Raw genomic sequence first — 22,968 nt, 5'->3', positions numbered from 1 at the left:
AATGGCAATGCTCTGATGGCTCCATCTTGTTTGATGCAAAACCAGAAAACGTGTTATGATCTGCTTAGTTGCTGTGTAAAGCTCCTGTAGGATATATGGATTCAATACAAAGGAGGCACATGACAAAGTTTACAGTTATTGGTATTCTGTGCTTCTGAGGTGCTTAATAATACTTATTTTCTGCAGCTCTCACAAATTAGTGTGTTTTGTAGTTTTGGGAGTGGGGGTAAACAGACTGCAGCTGGTAGGAGTATGCAGTGGGTTTGACAAGACTGTAATGCAAAGGGTGCTGATAAAATAACCAGAGACCACAAAATTAATGTCAAAAGGTTTTAATGTGAATATAAAAGAATATTTCTTGAATCAAGAGTAAAACCATGTTTACAAATTAGTGCAATTTCTTCCTCTATTTCTATACAGCCCATTTGCTTTGCACAGGATCAGACTTGTACACGTCAAATAGATTAGACCCCGGCAAGTCTAACAGAAAACCTGAAGTCAGGCCTATTTATCCTTACTGAAGAAAAAACATTGGTATTGCTTACAATTATGTGAATCCAAGCAAATGGTTATTGTAGAAAAGAACACTTTTTATTAATGAACTAAAACTTTTCATTAATTCTACTGCATGTTTTAGTCTGGTCGCGTTCTTACAGAAACTTGTCTAAATGTATGCATGATTTTTAAAAGTTGGTGAAATCACATATCCCATAATTAGCCATAGTGTCAATTCATAAATTGTTATACAAACAAAGTGCTTTTACTCTAATGAAAATAAACATGCAATCAATACAGGGAACAAAGTGTTTAAGCACCACTTGAGGTTTTTACACAATCCCCACTGAAAGGAATGGAGATTGTGTGGGAGTAGTGATAAGTTTTGTCAATGATTGCCAAACACTGTACAACTTACTAAGCAGTAATTGCAGCCCAAACCTGATTAAAATATGACTGCAAGGTTTTGCAGGACCAACACTTGGTGAACCAGTTTCTATGCTACATTTTTAATTAATGAAGAATTACAGATGAAGAGTGATTGCAAGTCTCCATCAGCTCAAGTAAGTCGCCATCTGACATCAATTAATATTACTTTATTAGAGAGACTGCTTTTTCAGACATAGTGTGTATGCATCAACATTTTCATCCCATCTAAGCACAGCACATTTTAAGCACTTAACATAGATAAGTAACTCCTTTGCATTATGTTCAAATCAAAGAAATATTCCACACTAAGGCTGCAAATATTCCACACTAAGGCTGCAATCCTATACATACTTACAAGAGTAAGTACCATTGAACTCAGTGGGGCTTACTTCTGAGTAGACATGTATAGTATTGCCCTGCAAGCAAAACACAAGAGAGACTAACTCAATTCATAGTTAAATAAAACCAGGAGAATCAAAATTCTGAATTCAATTGCTGGTGATAAATAGCTGAATTTTATTACTCAAAGGAGGTAGTTTAAGTTTAGAAACTAAACACCAAGTAGTCCACCACAAATTCAGTTGCACACAATTACTACATAAAATTGCTATGGCTGCAGATTCACAAGTTTACCTGTGCAATGATTGAGCTGCTACGCCTCCATGGACACTCAGTGCAATCCAGTAGCATGAAAATATGCACATAAAGGGGTTGCCCACACATTTCCTCTGGCCAAACAGCCAAGCCTAGGAGCTGTGTATATAGCCTGTGAATGGTCAGGTCACATAGGTGGCAATGGGCACAATTTAGCAACAATTCTACCCAGGATAGCTGAAAAATCTCTCTCTCTCTCCTTTTAGATTAATCCTTGTGAAGTTCAGCATTCTGAGAGATGGCTGCAAAATGGTAAGTAGTAACATTTTCTTAAACAAGTTGGGACTAAAAAGAACACATGGCAGTAAATATGCTTCTCTGCCAAAAAAACTCCCCATCGAGTTGTTCCATAGATGTCTAATTGAATTCACCGACATATCTACTTTGTCTCTTAGTTCGTTAAAGAGCTCAAACTTTCTAAGATTACATGGGATGTGGCCCTCTGCTGACAGAACACTCTTTTTAATCCAGTAGATTGTGAGCAGAAAGTGAGGACGGATGAGACTTAAGATTCCCCTCTTCCTTCTGCAATCCCTCCAGAGGATTGGGAGGTCCTTTGGACTAGTACTTAAAAGTGGCATAGGGGACTGAAGGAGGAATATGTGGAAATAAACTTCTGCTCCCATGTACTCATAGGAGCTTTCACAAGATCAAAGGCCCTTCCATTAGCCAGGGGACATGACTGGCTTCAACCCATGGAATTTGTAATTAAAAATAATGTTACCACCATCATTCTCTTCCATCTAACAGAGCAGTGATGGCCAAACTTGGCCCTCCAGCTGTTTTGGGACTACATTTCCCACCATCTCTGATCACTGGTCCTGTTAGCTAGGGATGATAGGAGTTGTAGTCCCAAAACAGCTGGAGGGCCAAGTTTGGCCATCACTGTAATAGAGCAATGCCAAACTACCACAAAAAAGTAATTTAAGTTAGAGTACAGCCATATTTTTCTGGCTCTTTGACATGGAGGTAGACAATACCAAGACACATATGCAGCAGAGTTGCATCACCTAGCATCCAACTCAGCCGCTCAAGTTAGCTGACACCAAGTCCCATAGAAATTAGTCAGTCCTGGCTATTTATTTATTTTTTAAATTCACTGCTTACAACAGAATGTACAGCACAATCTAAACTATGCCCACTTGGAATGGCGCTTGGACTGCAGCTTTAGTTGTTACTAACTTGAGCTGGATTGGGGCCTTGATGTTGACTTTCCTGTACTAGCAGTAGTTGTCATACAGAACACACTATAAATTAAAGCCACTGAAGAAAAGTATCCTATGTATGTGAATTGTTATCTGTGGAGACTACTCACTGCGACTATATTTGATTACAAGAATATAGTATAGTATCAAAACATTAAGCAACATGCTACAAAATTTGTATTCACCATTTCTCCCTACAAATTCAGACCAGGGAAAAGCTACCAAAAACACAAGTCAGCAGGTTGAACAGAACAGTAAGAGCTTAATACCAAGGAGGTAGTCAACAGACATGAAATCTTGAAAAACAGCTTGAAGGACTGAAGGCTCAGACAGTAGCACACTATAACTTTACAGTGCTGGTATTAAGTATAGCACATCATTAAAAAACAGAATTGTTAGACATTTGTAGTATCAGTTTCCACATAAAAGCATGTAATACTGTAGTCACATCATCAGATATTTTAGGCCAGTTTTAATAAAACGCTAAAAATTTTAAAGTCTAAGCTGCAGTTATTGATTATGTTAGTCCTCACCCCCCAAAAAACCCTGCAACTCAGATTACAGACTTCATTTTATTTGCAGTAATGTTCAAGGCTGCATTACATTTTATAAACATAATTCTGGCCCATGTGCAAGTAACTTTTTAAACACAGAGTCCACCTTAAAAAATAACCATGCATTCCACCCTGTGAACATGCACTTAAGTCTGCTCTTTGTGTCTGGAATTACTGCTATCGGCCTAAATAATAATGTGCCTCAATTTTTAAAATTACAAAATGGCTAATTGCAACACAAAGTGCAATGGTCTACTTCATCAGATGCACAAAGTAAACAGCACACACAAACAACTGTGAGAATCTTCCCTACTGCTTTTGTTCTCTGACCTGATAATGATAGTTTTTAAATGTTAATAGCATTTTGGAAGGCTTTAAAAGCAACCCTAGCAGCTTCTTACTAGGTAACCTACTCCAGCGACTCACCGTTCTCTGGAATAGACTTCAAGCTCTTATTCTGCAAAAGATACAGCAACAAATGATGTCTACCTAATGCCATCAAGTTACTCCCTTGGAGCTCAACCCAGTACCTAGCCGTACCACAATGGAGGGCTAGACACACAAGTGTCTGGGGCATCTGCAGCCAATCCTCAGGAGCAGCATAGGATCAGAGCCTTCCTCTCACTGTGCCACAGCTGAACACACTGCATCCCTGCATGAGCAGGACATTACACGACAGAGACAAAAACACACACCACTCAGTAGTCTGGGCTCAAAACCTACTAAGGAGACTTCAGTCAAGGTTAATTTTGCAACCTTTAAAAAGGCTGTAATTTTACGTTTTTTTAAAATAAAGACATTGCTAGTTGAGTGCAAATACATAGACATTTTGTCTTTCCTGAATCCTTTTCATTACATAAAATGGCGATTTAAGGCTGCAGTCCAAACCCTGGCCAGGGGGCAGTAGAACCTAATGGAGTAGCAGTCCCACTGTTATATCTATAGCCCAGCAGGCAAAGAGCTGTCTCAGCTTGGGGCTGGTGAAGTGATTAAGTCCTCACCAGGCCCAATGATGTCACATCAAGGCAGTGTGGCTGGCTTGGATTCCAGTTGCTTCCAGGCCAACTGGCTCAGGTCCTCCCCACAACACTCTTTTTCAGGGTTTTCTATCGGCCAGTGACCCCACTGACGACACTCCTAGTTCCCCCCTCCAACCCACCCCAAAGGGGTGTTTGGACTGCAACCCCAGTAGTTATTACAAAACTGAATGGGAGTTCAATAAAGCTTGAATGGACTTCAGCAGAACTACAGCATTAGGTGGACAGTCCTGAAATTAGTAAATCATTTTGGTTACAATTTGCTTGCAGTCAAAAATCCCTCATGCCATGAATGCTGAAAAATAATGATGGATTTTCTAATTTGGTCCTTGTTATTTTTGTAACGTAGCAGAAGGTCCGGGGGTGGGGGAGGGGCGAGGATTACTTTTCTTTGTGCAGATGACAGTCATAAAACTGTACTCCCACTAAAATCAGTACACATCCTAGACTAAAACATTAAATAGAATTTTAAATAGGATGCCAATTTTGGTATTTATATATACATTATGAAGACAAATAAAACTCCTTTTGAGCTGTGCTTATCGACACATACCTCAGATCTGTTTAAAATCAAGAAAAGTAATTTGACATATGTTGCTTTTTATAGTCATCGCTGGCCAAATCAAATTTACCAGCCTTATGGGTCTCAGATGTAAAATAGCTGATGCCCAGCATCACAATCACGCTCTTCGTCAGGTAGTTAAAAACAAAAGTTACAAAATAAGTTAAGGACACTTTAGTGCACGAATATCCTCTGTGGTTTAATCTGATGTTGCAGGTGGTACTTTAACAGAAAGATTCCTTCGGGTATTGGTCACGTGCCGTTGCTGTGCAAGGAAAGAGCGCCCGGGTGTGCAGGGACCAGCGTCTTTGTAGGCAGCATTCCCACTTAGGAGTCTAGATTCCATGCCCAGTTTATGAAATGCTAAGCTCTGGAATGAAGCAAGATTAAACATGATTCCTTGCATTCCTTCCTGAAAACAGTTAAGAGATTCTGGCAGCTATTATAGCCACTATTACTCAAAATTATTATTCATACACATATACCATTTTCTGAAAGAAATCATACAAAGTAGGACATTAAAGGTAAAGGTACGCCTGACCTATAGGCCGAGGGAGCCGGCGTTTGTCCACAGACAGCTTCCGGGTCATGTGGCCAGCATTACTAAGCCGCTGCTGGCGAACCAGAGCAGCATACGGAAAAGCCGTTTACCTTCCCGCTGGAGCGGTACCTATTTATCTACTTGCACTTTGACGTGCTTTCGAACTGCTAGGTTGGCTGGTGCAGGGACCGAGCAACGGGAGCTCACCCTGTCGCTGGGATTCGAACTGCCAACCTTCCGATCGGCAAGCCCTAGGCTCTGTGGGTTAGACCACAGAGGAGGACATTGAAAGTAGGTAATTTCGTATTTTAAATTTTGTAGATTATAAACCTAAATTTAAAATGCATATTATAAATCTAAAAGGAAACATTATGTATGATGACTCCACGGGGTTGTACATGATGCTGCTGTTCTACTTGCATGGCAGATTTCTGCTTGCATAATGAAACCTGCGCTGCAGCCCTCACTGCCTGCCCACTCAAAAATCTTCTCCAAAGGAAGAGAGGAAGGAAAATCCAATTGTGTGAGCAGAACTCTGTGCATGCAGTGCTGGATTCAACCCACCATCTTCTCAGAAGTCTGACTGGCTGCAGTGGTACAATCTACCAAGCTCCCCACCCATGCTACAGGACAACTTGCAAATATGTCAGAAAAGTGGGGTGGGGGCAGTTGTTATATAGCATTTAGCACACTGCTGATGCTAAATACATAGTGGTTACAGTACCACTAGAGATATGGACCATCTTCATTTCTCAACATAGAAAACAATCCCTCATTTCAATAAATGGGCATTTCTGAAATTTCAAAATTCAGTAATTGGTTTCTGACTATTTTGGCTTCTGAGAAGTATTAATACTTATTTTCACATATTCACTCTCTCACACAAACAAGACACACTTTAGCTTACCTTGTTGTACCATGCAGACACAATTAACTTTTCTTCATGGTCATGTAGCCTGGCCAATTTACATTCTCCCTACAAAAAAATTACAAATTGTTAAGATATAGGCAAAGGAAATTATATTGGCCCCAACATTCAAAGTTAACCAAGTGATCCATGTTTACATAATTTTGTAAGATGCTTCATAAATCTCAATGAATACTGGAGCTTGTATTGAATGCTCTGTTCTCTCTATACTTTCCTACTACGTATGGTTATAAACAATGGTTTTCGAAATAACTGTTCTCCTGGCTCTTCTGTATAGCAGTTCCTGTAATTAAATTGGAAACAACATCCAGAGGAGATGCTAAAATTGTTCTTACCTCAAGTGCTTCAATTCTTTTATCTTTCTCTGTCAGCTGTTTCCTCAGCAACATGATTTCAGCAGATGCAGGATTTAATTTGGGGTCCAACGTTTTTATCACCTGCATAAAGATGAACATAAATGAATTTGGCAAACCTACCTCCTACCCAATCAAAATAATTCAGCAGTAAGATGTGCAACGCTTCATTAAAAAAAACAAAAGAAGCAGCACAATGTATTGTATCCAACTAAGTTAAGAAACAGACGAGACCCACTAAAATTAATGGACCTACGTTAGTCATGCCAATTAATTCCAACAGGTCCGCTCTAACACTGGTTAAAAATGTCAACCATATAAAAGCAAGTGTAAGCATTTTGGTTGATGTTGCTGAATGAAAGCCGAAACAACAGAACTAGAAAAGCTGAACACAAAATATAGAATGAATCCACCTTTAAACATGATGGTACAGGTGTACCTTGGATGCTGAAAGCCTTGGTACTCCGATGTTTTGGCTCCCGAATGCCGCAAACCCGGGAGTGTTCCAGTTTGCAAACGTTCTTTGGAACCTGAATGACTGACGTGGGTTCCGTGGCTCCAATTGGCTGCAGGAGCTTCCTGCAGCCAATCAGAAGCCGAACCTTGGTTTCTGAACCTTTTGGAAGTTGAATGGACTTCCGGAATGGATTCCGTTCGACTTCCGAGGTACAACTGTAGTTAGCACGAGAGAGGGGCTTCCAGTTCCAGATTTGTAGGGGAAAAAACCTGACATTTTAGAAAATACTCACACTTCTTGCTTTTTCCAGGTACATTTTATACCTCTCCTCCATCGATTTCATATCTTCATCTTTCTTATGCAGAGCTGCTTCCAGTTCTTCAATTTTTTGTGCTGTTTATCAGAAAACCAAATGTCATTATTAATGGAGACTGTGTCTTATCGAAGCCTCAAATAATTGACGAACTTGAGTTGGGATACAGCAGGCTCCAGAAGGGTTCACAACCATTTAATTATTTCTATCCATAATAGGAACAACTAGGAGTTCCAGGCAAGTACCATTGAACGATAGCCAAGGAAGTCTGGCTTGTGGCGGCTTTTCTCTCTACTTTCACATGGAGCTTCATCATTGTCCTTCGAGAAGCACAGTATGACACCATCTCATGGACAGTAACTCAATCATTTAAGATTTAGTTATCAGAGCAAGAGGAAAAGGACACCATCTTCCCATGTACCAGGTACCGTTCTTACAGACTAATGGAATAAGATACCAAGCACGTAGCCTAGCCCAGGCATGAGGAGAAACTGTAATGAAACAATATTGGTGATAAAAATTAACATTCACATCAAATCACTCACCATTTTGATTTAGATCTGGCTGCAGGTCTGCAAGAAGCGCCTCCTTCTTCTGCAATTCATCATGGACTTCACTCAATTTTTCCCTGTAAGATTCAAAATCAAAGATCAGGCCACATCAGCATTTCATATTCTCACGAGCCCAAAATAGCCAGATAAACTGCTCTATACCAGATACAGTCAAACCTCAGTTGTCGAACGTAATCCGTTCCGGAAGCCTGTTTAGTTTCCGAAATGTTGCACAACCGAGGTGCAGCGTCCGATTGGATGCAAGAGCCTCCTGCACTCAAGGAGAAGCCACGTCGGACGTTTGGCTTCCGAAAAATGTTCAAAAACTGGAGCATTTACTTCCGGGTTTTTGGCATTCGGGAGTTGAGGTTTGGCTGTATTACTATATTTTCAAAAACGAACTGGAAGCAAGAAACACTAACAAATTAGCTGTAAGGCAAACTATCCCAAATCAAATATATAAATTTTCAGAGCAGACACTTAGGAAACAGAAGATACTCAATGGTTTTCTATGACAAATATTGTAGGTCTTGTCTACACAAAGAACTGGAAAGCTTTTTTTAAAAAGTAGTGAAGGTTTTAAAAAAAGTTGTTGGTATATTCAAACCTGCTTTGGGACAATATGCAGTTTAATTGCTGCAGTTCTGAGTGACTACAGAACATTACAAATACCATGCTGGATATGGAGTGATGCAGGGGAAGACAAGTGAATGAATGAGATCATCAATCAGGCAGGAGCATTCGGTGGCGTCCTGGAAACAGGATCATAGCTACTGACTGAGACAGTGGGGGCAGGGCAGGCAGGGCAGTGCTGGCATACCAGCAGAGCCAACCTGGTGCTCCTGCCCCACCCCAATCTCATACTGCCCTGCCCCCACACAATCATGGTAAGTGGAAGTGACACAACTGCTGGCAGGCCAGTTCCATAGCACCACCCTACTGGCTCCTCCAACAGGGTTATGAAGCTGTCTGCTTGCATCAAGAATGTAGAGTATTGCAGGGAGGGCTGATACGGGTTGGAATAACTTCTTTAATGCCCATGGCAGCATCACTCCCTCTCCTTCCACAGCAGGGAAGGGACAGAAGACATGAATCAACTTGCATATAGTCAAAAAGAATCTCTCATGCTTTATGTTTACACACATACAGCACACTAAAATAAAGTATATGCTAATCTTGTAACTTACATATGTGCTGCGATCTTCTGCTTCAGCTTGCTGGACTATAAAAACAACAAACATTTATTAGGTCTTATCAGTCATATACAGGACAGTAATTTATTCCCAACAGTAACCAGTTCTAGTAGCTGCAGATGACACACACAGGTGCTAGTTTAGTGCTTAATGATTGCTTCCAACAATGTAATGTTGGGAGGCCTCTCTCCAAAGATGACTTAAGCAAAAGGTGTTTTGTAATTTTCTTTGTCACTTATTCTCACCATCACTCAGGAGGACTAAAGAGATTGTTTTGCATGTGAAACTCAGATTCAAGTTCCCCACCTCCTTTTGCAAAAGCTTTTTCTAATCATTTCAGAATGTTTGCTTTTCAGTTTGTTTTTACATTTTACATGGCTAAAGATATGTTTTCATTGTAAACAGAGCCTTCAGCAACAAAACCATGGTGCTAGGACAACAAACAGCAGGAAGCTGTATTATGAAAACTATCCCCATCTAAGACCTACCCCTTCCCCTTCAGTCTTGGATTCTTGTTCCTGCAAGGTCTTCTGGAGGTCCTCAATCTGCTGCTGCAGCTCTCCAACCCGCTCCTTGCTCAGCCTACGGAGAAGCATTTTTTAAAGAACACAAATGTTATATGTACATCTAACAATCCAATTGCTAATCGTCAGAATTCAAGTATAAGAAATAAAAGAAGTCAACTTTCTGGCAGATTTGACAGCTGCTTTGTCCTTTTTATTTTGCGTTTTTGCACTTATTCGGTATTTATCATCCACTGCTTGTATGCTATATGTTTGGTTATGAGTCCTGCACCCATTCTATGGTAGGTTTCCCCAAAAAATCTGTCAACAAACTTTGGGTGGAAGTCAGTGTCATGCTAGAAGAATGTTCTGTCTGTGCAAGTACTGCAGCTTGCTAGACGGAATGACCCCCCTGTTCCCACATGCCGGTTTGGGGAGTTCTCCCAAACCCCCATGGCCTGAGCCAATTTCAAGGGGCTTATAGCGGGGAGCAGAGAGGGGAAAGACCAGTCATGCAAGGGAAAGTCCTGGTGCAGGGCTCCAGCAGACGGGGTTCATTAGTCAAATCCTGCCCTTTTAAGTGGGGGGGGGGGGGAAGGATACCTGTTTTCAGTCTCTAATTCATTTATTGTTCGATGCTTTTGTTCTAGCTTCTCTTGAAGCTCCACAATTTGTTCATTTTCTGATCCCTCTTGTTGCAAGTGGAGCATCTTGTTTTCATGCTGTAGCCGGATGAACATTTCTCTGAGGTTCAAACACAAAATTATAAACAAAGGTGTTTTACAAGAAGTTTAGCTTTTATCAGTGGCATTTCCCCCACAAATATATATAACGAGGCATTCTACATTACAATGTACAAGTATCAAGTATGGTTGTAGAACAGGTCATATGATATTATTTCAATTTCACTCCAGTAAAAAAGCCTTGACTCAGAAATTCAAGGCTGTTAATACTATACAGTGGTACCTCATGTTACGGATGGGATCTGTCCTGGAGGCCCGTCCATAACATGAAATGCCCACAGCTCGCGATATAGCACTTCTGCACATGTGCAAACAGCGAAACCCAGAAGTAACACGTTCCGGTACTTCCGGGTTGCCATGGGACGTAACGCGAAAAGACGCAACTTGAAGTGGATGCAACACAAGGTATGACTGTACTTTTACCTAGGAATAAGTCTCACTGAATTCAATGGCCCTTACTTCTGAGTAAGCATGCACCAAATTGCACTAAGTGGTAGTGATAGAATGGTTCAAGTACTGTAGAGCTTTTTAACACTTGCTTCCTGCTTTAAAGCAGCTCCTAATTAAAAGAAAAGAAAAGTTTGAACACTAATATTAAGTTGGAAGGGGTGAAATCAAAGAAGCAGCTGGGAAGTGGGGCTGGATATCTTTTTCTCCAGGAAGGAAATTTAAAATGATATTGCCTTCTGGATTTGGGCCCTAGAAGTAAAGTTTCACACTGCAAAAAAATGTATGAAGTTGTCCATAAGAATCCAGTGGGACTTTCTATATTTCATTACAGGACAAGTTTAGGACAAGTTTATACAGTGAATGCATTATGAGATATGCAAGTTTTAAAACATTCACTTTTTCCATTTATGGGAGTATGTCTTTTCAATTATTCAGTCACACGACTGCATTCCAGCTCTCATTCTGCAAACATTCTAGGCTCCTTTCTTACCTATATTCCACAGGCAGAATTTCAGCAGCAAGATTTTCGTAACTTTTCACAGCAGATGCATCTGAAAAGATAATAGTAAAGTAATAAAGCTATCTATAGCTTAAAGAATAACATGATTCCACAGGAAGGAAACACATATACCCGTTTGGTTCAGGTGATCCTGCTGCATCTGTGAACACCTGAGCTCTTCATTTGTCTCTTTCAGTGCATCACGCTGAACTATCAATCTCTGAAAATAAAACAAAGTTTAAGAGTGGTAAATGTGAAATGCATTTTTTTCTCTGTCTATGTTCTATCTGTTTTCCTCCCGGGGTGTCAAGTGAGGCTCCTGCAAAATTCCGAAATGGCTGCCCCCGCCCCAAGTTCCATGGTGGCCCCGTGAGCATGCCACAAGGTGTGCTGGCATCAGGCATGACACGTCTGCATTCCCCACAGCTTGCATGAATGAACTGCCATGGAAAAAATCCTGTAATGAGTCACTGCGAATTGGGCAGCTCCCAGTACTGGCACCACCACCAATGTCTCCCCTGGTGATTGTAGAGTACAAGATGGTTGACATTTTTAAGTACTTTGGGTCCCAAGTAATTTTGGGCTTTATATGCTAGTATTGTCATGCTGGCCACATGACCTGGAAGCTGTACGCCGGCTCCCTCGGCCAATAAAGCGAGATGAGCGCTGCAACCCCAGAGTCGGCCACGACTGGACCTAATGGTCAGGGGTCCCTTTACCTATGCTAGTATTAGTACCTTGAATTAGACCTGGCAGCTCGCTGGGAGCCAGTGCAGTGCTTTCAGGACTGGTGATACATAGCTTCACTTAGCTCCTCCACTTATCAGCATGGCTGCAGCATTCTACACTAGCAGCAGCCTACTGTCTTCAAGGGCAGCACCATAGATAGTGCATTACAGTACTCCAGACAAGAAGTTGCTGAACATGGACAATTGATGCCAGGCTAGTTTCTTTTTATTTTTTTGTTAGCTTCTTTCTGCTGAAGCTTCCCTGCACTATAATGAGTACCACTCTAGAGAAACTCACAACATTCAGGTGTTTGAGGGACTGTAATGGATAAGGAGACCTGAAAACCTGAAATCTTACAGACGTTTCATTCCATTTTGTCTCACCTCAAATAGGTTGGGGCCTATAGCTGGTAGAAGGCTGGCAGAAACATTTACAAACACTTTAACTAAATTGACCTAAATATAAACCTTGGCTTTTTCTGGTTAAACCACTGTTTAAACAACTATTCAATGTTTAAGAGCTCATAAACCAACACACAATCTGCTTCAACTAGGAATGGGAGCGAAATTAAGTTTAGTTCACGCTTAAAGGCGAATCTATCAAATTTGCAAATTCAGAAACAATATGAGAACTGAAGCACAGCCACCCTTCAAAACTTTGCAATGTAGCTCTCCAACCAAAATGTTTTTGACAGCACATGTATTAGGGGAAAGTACATAAAAGTGAATATGCTAGTGAAAATAACATGCAATAATACATTATATTAGGATAAATTGCTTGCAAAAAAAAAAGTTTTGACACTAGTCAAAACTGCATACAAAAATGTGTTAGGAGAAATGCACACTATAATGCTAATGAATTTTCATGAGCTTTTTTTATAATTGCAAATTGCTGTAGAAATATGGAGAACTGAAGACTGGAAAAATGAGAAACTGAGCGATTTGAAACTGGCAGATCCTGTCAGCCCTGGCTTCAAGCAGTATATTTGCTGTGTTTAGCAAATCTCATTTTTATACTATTTAATAACTATTTTAATTACAGCATTGCTACCTTCTGCCTCTCAATCTCTGCAGTTAAATCCCTTGAGATTCAGAGGGTTACATTACTTGGCAAGAAGAGAAAATGGTCCCCATCAATATGACATCCTACCTATCTTGCATCCCAGGTATTTGGAGAAAAACATACGAATACATTTCTATTACACTTTTAGAAGCTGTACCTCTTTCTCTTTAATTAACGCTTCATGCTTCTCTTCCAGTCGCTTCTGTTCAAATGCTAGTGTATCAGCTCTTTTGGATTCTTCAGAAAGTTTGTTATGAAGTTCTTGGACCTTGTTTGAAAAGGCAAACACATGTTGTCTTAAAGGGCTTCTAAATTGGTTTATTTAAAAATTGTTCTAAGGGTGGGAGTGGGGAAGAAAGAATACCACCATCAGAATTTAAGTGTCATTTAACACAAATGCCTTCATGAGTTCTAATAACCAGGTTCTCCCTTTCAGCAACATTACAAACATCCTGTTTTAATCTAATGACTTTGTGTCCAACATTTAGCTGTTCATTTAAAACATTTCAGATGTACCCCTGACCACTATCTCTTTAGCAAGCAGACAAATACCACACTGTATCTTCAGCTTCCAAGTCACCAGATTCAGCTGGTATCATTTGAATTCTTTAGTCGAATATTCTACAAAGAAATATCCTTTTAATTTCTTTGGAGCTAAGTACCCTGATCCAGCTGCTGGCTGTAGGCATGCAAACTTTAGTGGGCACACTCAGCACACTTATAGGGGTTGCGTCATTCATTTTCGTGACGGGGCAGCTCTCTGTGTGTTCTTCCATAAACACAGAGTCCACCTCTGCAGTGGAGTACACTTCTAGGATTCAAAAGGAAAACAGAAAAAGGCCTCACAACAATATATTTGGATTTAATACATGCAAACTGCTGCCCCTGTGCTGCCTCTTTAAAGATACGAGGGTAAATATTGGAGCCACTGTGCACTGGCAAGTGTTCCATTGGGGGAAATAACATACCATATAAATGCGTGGCAGGAATGGAAGCTGCTGCAAATTTGGGGTTGGCATGGTGGCGAGGCTTAAATTTACATTTGAATCAATTCTGATCCAAACACCACAACTTTTTAAGACCTGAAATAATAAGGAAAAACAGAAGTACAAAGAGGATGTAAGCAAAGCTTATCTCTTACCTGCCTTTTGTATGTTTCTAGCTGTGCACGGGCTGCGTTGGCTTTCTTCAGCTCTTCCTCTAGGCTAACGGTATTGTGCATATACATCATATTTGTTTCCTGAAGCGATTTCACCTGTCTGCGAAAGTCATTCAGGTCCTCCAGTTTTTTGCGGTAAACCTCAACGGTTGACTCCAGCTTGTTTGTCTTGTCAGCAAGCGTCCTGTAGGAGCAAAGCGTCCTGTGTGTGTCTTTCTCAGAAATATGGGCACTACAAAAGTTGAGTTCTTTAAAAAACCATGTCTCTAACTGCTTCTAGTGCCCAAGAGTAGAATGTGAACTAATGTGACAAACATTCATTGTTTAGAATTTTGCTTTTCATAGAATTATACAAGCCATGGGGCTCAGGCAGAGAAAGCTCCCAGTTGAGATATTAGGACTTTTCAGTTACATAACACTATTTGATGGCGATAAATCCTCAAGCAGAATTCATGATGGATCGCCAATGTAAATTAAATATGCATATGGGCTTCAAGAGAAAGGTTAGGCCTCTATTCTCAAAACGGGTTATTACACAAAACAGCTGTTGTACAACAACAAATACAAGAGCAGGCAATATTTTTTTCCTACATCCTCTCAGGCATATGCTAGAGCTGATGATGGCTGGAGCTGGAGACAAAAGAGTTCTGGATTAACAGATCTAGAATAAAGACGGCCCTGCTTCAATTGTCACTATGGACCCTCAGATTAGCATTCTCAATCCTATTCAGGTAGACTCTGAAGCAAGTTCCCACTGGGTTGGATAGGGTTACCTTCAACAAAGTATACAGAATGTTTTTTTAGTACAACATGCCAATAGAGCTAGCTCTGTCTCCCTCTCCCTCACACACACTTCATGGGGTCTCCACTTACTGTTACTGAATCAGGATATAAGAAACTCAGGTAGCCAATTTTTTGGTGCAACATGGAAATGGAATCAGTAAATTTATTTATCCTAATAAAGTTTAATCTGTGGTATAACACTAAACAATTTACCTTTGCTTTGACTCCCACACGGTTGTGGGAAATAGGATATGGTGGTTGTGAGATATTACTTTTCATGGCGTATAAGGTATCCTATTTTCTTAAGTTATCAGTTACATGCATGAAGACATATAAATAAAAAATCCATGATAACATCTCTTAGTTCTTGGGATATTTTTCATTTTCAGGACTAGGACATTAAATATCACTTAGAATAGTATTGGCAGCTTCAGTGATACAAACCCTTAATTAACATGTACTATATTACAATGTAATGTTCTCTATTGATCTCTTTAAATTTGCTCATTCATGCAAAATAGAGTACTGCAGTTTAGAAGAAATCCCAAGCTTTTTCAAACTGTAGCACTGACACAGCCTTCAGCAGGAGTGAAATTTGATTTTTAGCATACCTAAGAACATCAATCTCATCTTTTAGAGCCCTTGATTCTTCTGCCAGAGAGGTCAGTTCATCATTTCGATGCTGAAGCTCAACCAGTTGTTTCTCAAGTTCTTCACAATGAACACGATAATCATCTTTTGCAGTTTCAAGCCTTTACATAAACAAAATAGGATTACTGAAAAGATTTCCCATTAGTCCCTTCTTTAAACACAAGTCATGTGTATTATTTTACCTTACTGGACATTTATTGCAGTGGTGGAACAAGAATATTTAACAGTGCTTTATCATGCAAAGGGCATTTACAAAATTCCTTATGCACATGAATACAAAGGGCAGGTTTATATAGATTGGCTGTCCTGTCTAAATAACAACATTTTAAAAATGTAGGTTTTGCATCTAGTCTGTTCCTAGTCTACTCATAAATTAGATTAAGATGATGGATAAACTAAAGCTATTAAGACATAAAATTAAAATAAATAAGATAAAACAACAGAATACAACAATTAAAAGCAGCATAATTATGGTAGATAGGGCTACAATAGTAGGGGGAAGGATATTTCCTTTGCCAACAGCCTGGTGGAAAATGTATATATTTTTTACACAAGGCAAAGAAGAAGAAGAAGAAGAAGAAGAAGAAGAAGAAGAAGAAGAAGGAGAAGACCACCAAGTAGTCTCTCTAGTTTTTCTACAGATTGCATTCCACAGCTTAGGTGGAACCACTGAACAGGTGGTATCATTGATTCCTAAATTATGAACTGCCCTTAGCAGCAGAACCCTAAACAAGGCCTCTTCAAGAGATATTCACGAATGAGCAGGTAAATATGAGAGCAGGTATTCTACGAGCACACTTGGCCCAGGCTGTTCTGACTTTATAAGCAATGCCACTGCAGCTACACAAAAATTAGAGTAACATGATATGACTGGTTTACTTCTACTAAGAACAATCAGGCTGCCGTTTCTGTATGAGTTGTAGTTTCTGAACTGTTTTCAATGACAACACCACAGAGTGCATTAAAGGAGTCCATTTAAGAGTTTACTGGAAGTGATAGGGCTATCAAATGACAACAATCCATACCTGAAATTTTCTTCCTGTAGTTGCTCTAGTTGCATTTGTGCATTGAAATACTTCTTTGCAACTGCAGTATTTGTATCATCAAGAGAACCATCCAGCTGGTCCAATCTGTCATTCATAATCTCATTTTCAGACATCAAACTGCTCTTTTCTTCTTGAAGGGCAGCTACCTAAAGAGGTAGAACCCACTTCAGGATTATGGTTCATCCATCAAAACAGCTGACGAAAATGTACAGGTAAGTGACCCCAGTGAAATAATGTGTTTCACAGACAAAGTGCAGCTTAGCAGCAAAAAAGATTTTTAAGTGGTTGCCTTTGCTAAAGTTTTGTTATCTTGTATTAAATTATAGCATGCTTGTTTTTATGTACATAATCAAATTTTATAGAAGCAAGTCCCATTGATTTTATTTCAGTGGATTTGTGTCTTTAGGGCTTGGGGCTTAGGCTGAGTTCCACAGTAGATCTTCAGTTCATAAGACAGCTACTGCCACTGTGCTCTTACCCCAGACAGTTGTAGTAAAACCTTTCATGAGACAAAAAGCCTAATCACTCAGGCTTCCATATGCTTATGAGCGGCAATTCTACTGCCTTGTGTGGCTCAAATTCTTGTGTTGCTCTTTGCAAATCTACACACGGAACTGTCATGTGGTTATTTTCTCTTCACTTGCAGCAATTCAGATCTTGGCTGGAGATACCTTAACTTTGATTACACTGCAAGTCCTATCAGCCACAATAGCAAAACATTATCTGCATGGAAAGAGACATTGCACTTCTGCATATTAGATGCTAAGATAATCAACAAGGGAAGACTTCACCACCATGCTTTGCTTTTGAATGAAAAACCAGAAGGACTCTAGTCTGATCCAGTTTCCAGGCAATTTCCATTTGCTCTGCATAAGGATGCAGGAACTGCCATGCTAGATCAGGCCAGAGTCCATTCAGATAAGGTTTCCAGGGTACAGCATAAGTAGAAATAAAATGGCATGAAGAAGTCTTAGAGAGAAAAATATTCCCAGGTTGGTAAACTGAAAATATAAAAGCTACATGGTACTAATACTCAGCCGTGAATGGCTATGGCAAAAATGAACTCCTGGAGCCATAAGACAGCATCATATACAAGAACATGCATTTTGCAATTATTTCTGAAAACGCTGCTAGCTAAGAAATGGGAACACAACAGTAAGTATATTAACAGTCATAAAGGAGCCGCAGATTAAAAGAACAGAGCTCTTAAGCCTTTTCTAGTAAAAGCCATTGTGTTAATTTTAAAATATCAAACGTCAGAGCAAGTCACATGTTAGTTCATTGGTACTTAGAATGCATTGTGCTCTTTGGGTTACTTTTCCCTGAAACAAAAAGAAACCTACCTTTCATAAATTCTTGTAAAGTATCATGGGAGACTGAGACCTTATAAGTGAATTTATTAACAATTAGTTTAAGCAAGAAGCAATTTTTTTCCTGATTTTCAAATAAACATATATTCAGTATATCACAGAGGCATTCGTTAATTGTGCCAGGCTAGCCAAAATATATTTTATATTTTTTAGACCAGAGACAAGCAAGATCAGGGTCAGGATAGACATTCAGCACTACTACTACTACTACTACTATTATTATTATTATTATTAAAAATCTACATTTCCCAAAAAACTTAAGGTGGATTACATAGGCATACTGCCCCTCCCTTTAAATACTCAGCCTATTCCTTTACTTCTCCTATATAAGAAAGGAAGAAACTTACAGTCCAATCCTATGTGTTTTTACACAAAAAAGTTTTACTAAATTCAACAGTGCCAATTCCCAATTAAGTGTGGGCAGAATTGCAATCACTGTCATTTCTTCCTTCTGCCAGTTTAAATAACAGGAAATGTGTCCCTTTTGCAATGTTGGGTCAACTAGCCTTGCTAGTCAGAATTCAGGCAGAAAAGGTATTTAGTGCATTTGATCTATAAATTCCTAATTAAAAACTCAATTGCACAAACTACTAACCGTAATGCAAGACAGAATCAAATGGCTGCCACAATGGACAATATTACACAGTAAATAAGGTACATCCAACAATGGCAGTGAGGAGCACAGATGGACATGTCTGGTTAGCAGATGCTATTAGAAAACTAATGGCTCTTCCCGTTCCCTGAAAACAATGGATCTCTGAACAGAGCATTACAGAGCACTACTGAAACTGCTACAGCCTTTTGAACCATTGCACGAGCACTTTAAAGCATCAGTGAATAATTCTTCTGCTGGCATAAAGTCACAGATGGTGACCTTATGCTGCTGCCCAAACCCCAGCCAGAAAACAGCACTGCAGCTACATGGAATAAAGTGATAATACATATTATCCAAGTTTCCAAAATGAAACTCTGGCCTCAGGAATGCAAGAAGAACCTGATATACAATCTTCTTCGCTATAAGCAGAGATGAGGCATTGCACGATGAACAGTACAACTCACAAAAAACTGTAGAACAGAAGAATCAACTATGTGAATGCTATAAAGAGGAAACTGGCAGAAATGTGATTTTGAAAAACTATCAAATTTACAAAATTAATCTGCTTATAGAAAATTACTTAGGAACAAATTATGAGCTTACCTGTAGGTCTAGTTCTTGGCATCTTTGTTTCAGCTCTTCTTTTTCTGCTAGTACTTCATTGAGTTCTTCCAATGTTCTTTTCAGCTTCAAAATGTTGGAGAGTTTTTGTTTTCAGTGATTTAGCAACATATATTTAATGACCATACATACCCAGCATCCCCCCTACTGTGAAGATGATAGACAGGCACCAAATAACTAACACAGAACGCTGGGTAAATAGAAACTAAGTCTTAGGAAGTGTGACCCCCTCCCCTCCCCTTCGATATTTGGTTCAAATCTGCTTCCTTTGAAGGCATTAGCCTGAATTTCACCTATCCTCAGATTATGGTGCTTTTAGTTATTCTAGAACCGAGACATCCAGGCCTTCAGGCTGTGAGAAATCTGAAAACCAGCCACACCTTGCGGTCATGGTCCTGGGCAATTCCCACTGCAGAACTGAAAGATCATTTCATTCAGTGACCACTGTGTGGCTCTTAGGACAGAGAGAAATGACTGGGTGAACACAATGATAAATCCACTAGGTAGAAACTTATGGTAAAAATAAAATAAGGGCTTAAACACTGCTGGAAACATTACATATAAAAATTACCTGTTGCTCCAGATCGCCAGGCAACTCACTTACAAAGCCCACTATTTCTTTGCTCATCAACTGCAATGTTTAAAAAAGAAGAAGTGATGTACAACATATTTCTCTAAGTTTAAAACTAATTGTCTAAAACCTTGAGCCCAACTAACAGTGCCCATCAAAAACACACACAACCTCTTCTAGATTAGAGGCAGTTCCAGTTGTGTTCCTAAATCTTCTCAAATAAAAATGGCCTTTTTGCTATTGATTATATGAGGTATACTTTATTTTGACCCACAAAACACGTGTTAGCTAAAAGCCATCAAAAATTTCCATTTATCTTGTCATGTTCTTTGTCTTTGAGATGCCAAACTGGCACAAACAATCTGAATCAGTCCAGTTCATAGATCGAATTGCATTTCCCCCTTTAATAATACGTCATTGGAGATTTTCTAAAAATATCAAAACATAAGACACACACATCCAAATTTAGATAAATATAACATGGCACTTCTTATGTGAAGTTTAAAAAGTGAAATGCTCACTAAAGCTAGATACATTTATGCATATGTGTGCCTTCTTTACACCAAATCCCTCAAAATAGTGCCTGCAAAGAAACCAGACTTTGATCAAACAACTTATTTTAAACTATGTAGAAGATAGTAGGGTAACGAGAGATTCTGAGATAACCAGGATCAATTGTTTTGTTACTATTGCAGTCCTGGAGATCCCCTACCCTTTGTTGTTGTTTTTTAAGAAAAGAGAATGATTTCATTTTTGGTGTGTATTATAACTACTTCTTACCTCTTGAATAGCAGCCATAACAACGTGTTGGACAGACTCCTCTAGTGTCATTATAACTTGTATATGCTCTACAAGATAAAATTAGCAAAAGTTTGTTTTCTGTAAGAAGAAATATCCTAAAAAACCTGGAGACAGAAATTACCCCTTTCATATTTGCTCTACCCCTCCACCCCGCCCCAAAACCTTACTTCTAACCAAGTATTAACATTTCTGTAGTACTCATTATGGAAAATACTGTAGCAGGTTAAAGTATCATTATTAACATTTTAGCCAGACTGCAATTCCTTTAACTATAGCTGTAGTTAATTCCCTCTAAAATGCAGAAATACTCATCACCAAACATGTGGCTGTGGGATGGGTTCAGTTATATGACATTCAGAGTTACTCCATCATCAGAATTCTCTGTCATTCTATTTGAGGGTACAGATTAACAAGCTGTCAAGGTAATTTACACCCTTGGTTCTAAACACATTTTCTTAGATGTTCGTCAAGAATTTAACTCCAAGAAAAAGCATTTTGGATTGCAGTTTTAGGTTGGTCAGAAGACTGAAAACAAAAATTAAAGCACACTGGAATTCTGAGTCTCACATCTGATTTTATTTTTAAAATTATTATTTATTAAAATAGCATCCATTCTGTTAACCAAAAGTTTTAAAACATGTTGAGAACTCACATGCAGAGTTTAAGCTTTAAAAAAATATTTTTTTAGCTATGGGAGGGTGTTGGGCATGCACTGCAGGTAAGAGGGGGGAAAGTTCCATAGCCTAGGAATAAATCCTTGCACTGATGAGATGGTTTAAAAGGGTGGTATCCCAACCAACCCAAGTTTCACTTCACTTCACAAATCATACAGTATAGAGGCTGTGTGCCCTTTCAGTTTCATCTCCGCGAGCTATTTCACAACTTCTCCATGCAAGCTAATATGATCCTTAAAACTCAGCAGAAGGTGGCTGATTCACAGGAAAAGCATTTACCTTGTTTCTTTTCACAGTTGACCGCACAGCCTAAAATAAGCTGCAGTAACCTGCCCAGCTCTACTGGATCAGAATGTTCAGATATCTGGCTTAAATCAGGAAGGAGATCTTCTGAAATCTGCTGACCTAAAAACTGCAGAGGAAATCTGTCATTATAATTTCATAATGACATGAGGAGGAAATTAGTCCATGAAGGCAGAATTTGTCAGATTATTTGGAAGGCAGGCAGAAGTTAAAACCCTCTAGCTTTTTTTGTGGTAAAGGACACTTTCTTTTTGATCATGCATGCACCAAGCACATTTTACAGGGTCTGCTGGAATTTATTAAAGTATACAAGTACATTAGAACAAGTCCAGTCAGGAAAAAACTAGAGGGAAAACCCACACACACACTTGAAAAAAATCTGGCTGATGATCCGTGTCTGTCATTACTTGATGATTAAGGGTAAGTAGGAAGTGAGAAAACAATTGTGCGGCCTGCCCTCAAGAGTTTTCAGCAACTAGCATGTCCCTGAACCAGTACCACCAAGTCAGGCTTGATGCTACAAACTCTGCAGTGAGTGTAGGAAGAGGAGTGGTGGTAGCAGAGATTTGGAACAAGGGGCTGCTAAAGAAGGGAGGCAAAGCAGCATTGACTTAGCCTGTAAATCTTGGCTTAGGATCTTGCTCATTTCACTAAATATTTTTATATATCTGTACTAGCTTCTAAATGTTGCAACATCCTGCAAAATAATGCATGAATAAGCACTTTTAGAAAGTGATTCCATTTTCAGGTGACAGAGTGCAGGGTGTGTTCAAGTTAGAAAAATGCAGAAAACCCCACCCAGATCATTTTTGCATGTACTGTATCTATTTTACATATGAAGCAATGCCCGTGATGAGATTTAACAAAAACACTACCAAACAAATTGAGATTTAGACTATAGTGAACCAAGTATTACTTTAACAGCTGCTGTTTTTTCTATACCTCATGATAATAATCTGTAATTCCTTGAAGAACCTTCTTCAAATTGCTGGCCTAAGAAGGTTTAAAAGAAAACATTAGTTATGACTGTGAATTCACTTTCCAAAGATTTTCCTGTATTTCACATTTGGCATTAAATGTATCAATGACAGCCTTTACTGAACAAATTTTTACATATATGAAGATGATTGGCTCAG

General features: G+C 39.3%; 1 protein-coding gene and 1 long non-coding RNA gene across 2 annotated transcripts in view; one reads left to right on the top strand and one right to left on the bottom strand.

Moving 5' to 3' along the window:
- Positions 1-316: 316 nt before the first annotated feature.
- The window catches only part of HOOK1 (hook microtubule tethering protein 1), a 42,755-nt gene continuing 20,103 nt past the window's right edge, over positions 317-22,968 (bottom strand). Inside the window, exons 4-22 of the mRNA XM_081011875.1 lie at positions 22,775-22,825; positions 21,809-21,941; positions 20,835-20,902; positions 20,055-20,114; positions 19,466-19,549; positions 16,877-17,043; positions 15,812-15,952; positions 14,400-14,601; positions 13,416-13,526; positions 11,600-11,687; positions 11,459-11,519; positions 10,379-10,519; positions 9,761-9,854; positions 9,267-9,301; positions 8,074-8,156; positions 7,508-7,608; positions 6,741-6,842; positions 6,385-6,453; positions 317-5,306 (exon numbers count right to left, since the gene is read on the bottom strand). Coding sequence (XP_080868001.1) covers positions 5,136-5,306; positions 6,385-6,453; positions 6,741-6,842; positions 7,508-7,608; positions 8,074-8,156; positions 9,267-9,301; positions 9,761-9,854; positions 10,379-10,519; positions 11,459-11,519; positions 11,600-11,687; positions 13,416-13,526; positions 14,400-14,601; positions 15,812-15,952; positions 16,877-17,043; positions 19,466-19,549; positions 20,055-20,114; positions 20,835-20,902; positions 21,809-21,941; positions 22,775-22,825 — 1,962 coding nt within the window. The 3' untranslated portion in view covers positions 317-5,135. The remainder of the gene's footprint in view (positions 5,307-6,384; positions 6,454-6,740; positions 6,843-7,507; positions 7,609-8,073; positions 8,157-9,266; positions 9,302-9,760; positions 9,855-10,378; positions 10,520-11,458; positions 11,520-11,599; positions 11,688-13,415; positions 13,527-14,399; positions 14,602-15,811; positions 15,953-16,876; positions 17,044-19,465; positions 19,550-20,054; positions 20,115-20,834; positions 20,903-21,808; positions 21,942-22,774; positions 22,826-22,968) is intronic.
- Positions 1,783-7,880, top strand: LOC308480404. Its single transcript, XR_013988073.1, has 3 exons — positions 1,783-1,830; positions 5,905-6,000; positions 7,747-7,880. It is a non-coding gene; the product is annotated as an uncharacterized lncRNA (long non-coding RNA).

Source organism: Podarcis pityusensis (genome assembly GCF_964106645.2).
Source record: "Podarcis pityusensis genome assembly, chromosome: 6".
Taxonomy (NCBI): domain Eukaryota; kingdom Metazoa; phylum Chordata; class Lepidosauria; order Squamata; family Lacertidae; genus Podarcis; species Podarcis pityusensis.
Note: the sequence above shows the minus strand (reverse complement) of the source record. Positions and strands in the feature narration are given on the sequence as shown.